General features: G+C 30.2%; 1 protein-coding gene across 1 annotated transcript; it reads left to right on the top strand.

Moving 5' to 3' along the window:
• The first annotated feature begins 370 nt into the window (after positions 1–370).
• Positions 371–835, top strand: LOC142629268 (L10-interacting MYB domain-containing protein-like). The gene is made up of 2 exons (XM_075803219.1): positions 371–625; positions 716–835. The coding sequence occupies exons 1-2, from the start codon at positions 371–373 to the stop codon at positions 833–835; spliced, it is 375 nt and encodes a 124-aa protein (XP_075659334.1).
• Positions 836–2,061: the final 1,226 nt, after the last annotated feature.

The following is a 2,061-nucleotide window of genomic DNA, read 5'->3' as shown; positions in this document are numbered from 1 at the left end:
ATCATTGAAACTGACCTTTGTCTCTTCAAAAGAAATTGACCTTTCTATTTTAATGCTTTAGCCTTAAACCAATTGTTTCACACCAAATCATTAATTTTTTTTTTTTTGGGAATCAATCTCATGCTATGGTGGGTTGGTGCTTCTGGAGTAATTGTGTTAATTATTCAATGTTTGATTCGTTGTCATGATTTGTAAAATGTTTGTCCTCTGTGGCAAAAGAGTTTATAATTATGAATTCTATTTTTTTTGCATTTTTTATGGTTGCTTAACTCTATAGATGGGTAAAAACACCACTTCCAACTCCGAAGCAAAAAAAGCAAGAGCATTATGAGGAAATCCAAGTTGGACATTTACTTTTTGTAACCTTTGTATGGAAGAGATTGAAGCTGGGAATAGAACAATCTTTGCTGCCTTAAGTCCCAAAGGTTGGAGCAATTTGGTGATTAAATTAAGTGATGAGACTGGTCTAAACTATGATAAGGACCAATTAAAAAGTAGGTGGGATGTATTAAAAGCAGATTGGAGAGTGTGGGAAAAATTGAAGGGTCTTGATACAAGTTTAGGTTGGGATGCAGTGAAAGGAACGATTGATGCTAGTGATGTTTGGTGGGACATGAAGTTGAAGGTGAGCTGAGTATTTTATTAATATGTAGTTAGTTGGAGATAGTTATGTATATTATTGTAATATGAGTGAAATAACAATTACATTTTGTAGGAAGTACCCAAAGCTTCAAAATTTCGACATAAATGTCTACAGAAATTACAACAACTTGATAGAATGTTTAGGGATGCTGCAGCAACTAGAGCTGAACTCATGATCTTTAACAGACCCTAAGATGGTGGTTTTTCGTGATTCCACTGCTAATTCCATTTGGGGATAACAATTAGTAGTTGTCTTTTTCTTTTTTTATAATATCTTATACTACATTTTTTTACATTTTTATGTAGTACAATTTAAACTTGGATTATTGGTATGTATGTTATCATCTTTTTAAATTTTCATTTTGTGCTTCATGATGAAAATTATTTAGATTTAATTAATATTGATAAGAAGTCATTAATGGTAATCACAAATAATTGTGACACTAAAAAGAACTAAACACAAACATTATTAAAATAATACCAATATTATTATTATTATTATTATTATTATTATTATTATTATTATTATTATTATTATTATTATTATTGTTAGTTTTTTTTTTAATTAAGTATATGAAGTAGTTGATTTAAGTATGAAATAAACTCCCTTAAATATACATTGTCATTTACATTTTTATATAGTACAATTTAAACTTGGATTATTGATATGTATTTTATCATCTTTTTACATTTTTGTGTAATACAATTTAAACTTGGATTATTGGTATGTATGTTATCACAAACATTATTAAAATAATACCAATATTATTATTGTGAGGTGCCGAAGATTCGAAGACCCGAGGATCCAAAGAGCCGAAGACCCAGAGACATACTGAAAGGTCTAATGAGCAGAGGAGAATAAAGAAATATGCCCGAGGATGAAGTTGAATGGGCGGGTAAAGGAAGAAAAAGAGATTGATGATGTAGGGGACATATTGCAAATATCTGGGTGTGGCTGGATAACTATAAGCATCGCATTAAATGTCCTGTACCAACCATTCTGGCCGCATTAAATAGGGAATACCGACTTTATCCGTTACATTAATATAGACATGACCTGAACAGTACAGAACACAAAGTTAGATCGTTTCTCTATTACCGATGGACAGGTGTCAGGGGAGGGAATTGAGTAGATGGAAAGGTGTAGGGCTGAGATGATAAGGGCAAAGGATATAAATAAGAGAGGAAAAACACATAAAAAGGGATTTTGTTGTTGTTACCCTCTCTACAAAAATTCATTGTATTCGAATCTCTAATCAAAGAACGAATTGTGGTAGTCTGTTTGTTATATGATTTTTTGGTCCTTATAATTATTATTATTATTATTATTATTATTATTATTATTATTAATTAAGTATATGAAGTAGTTGATTTAAGTATGAAATAAACTCTCTTAAATATACATTGTCATTTTAGGTA

Source organism: Castanea sativa, chromosome 3 (genome assembly GCF_040712315.1).
Source record: "Castanea sativa cultivar Marrone di Chiusa Pesio chromosome 3, ASM4071231v1".
Classification (NCBI taxonomy): domain Eukaryota; kingdom Viridiplantae; phylum Streptophyta; class Magnoliopsida; order Fagales; family Fagaceae; genus Castanea; species Castanea sativa.
The sequence above is the reverse complement of the archived record's forward strand: the minus strand, read 5'-3'. Positions and strand labels throughout refer to the sequence as shown.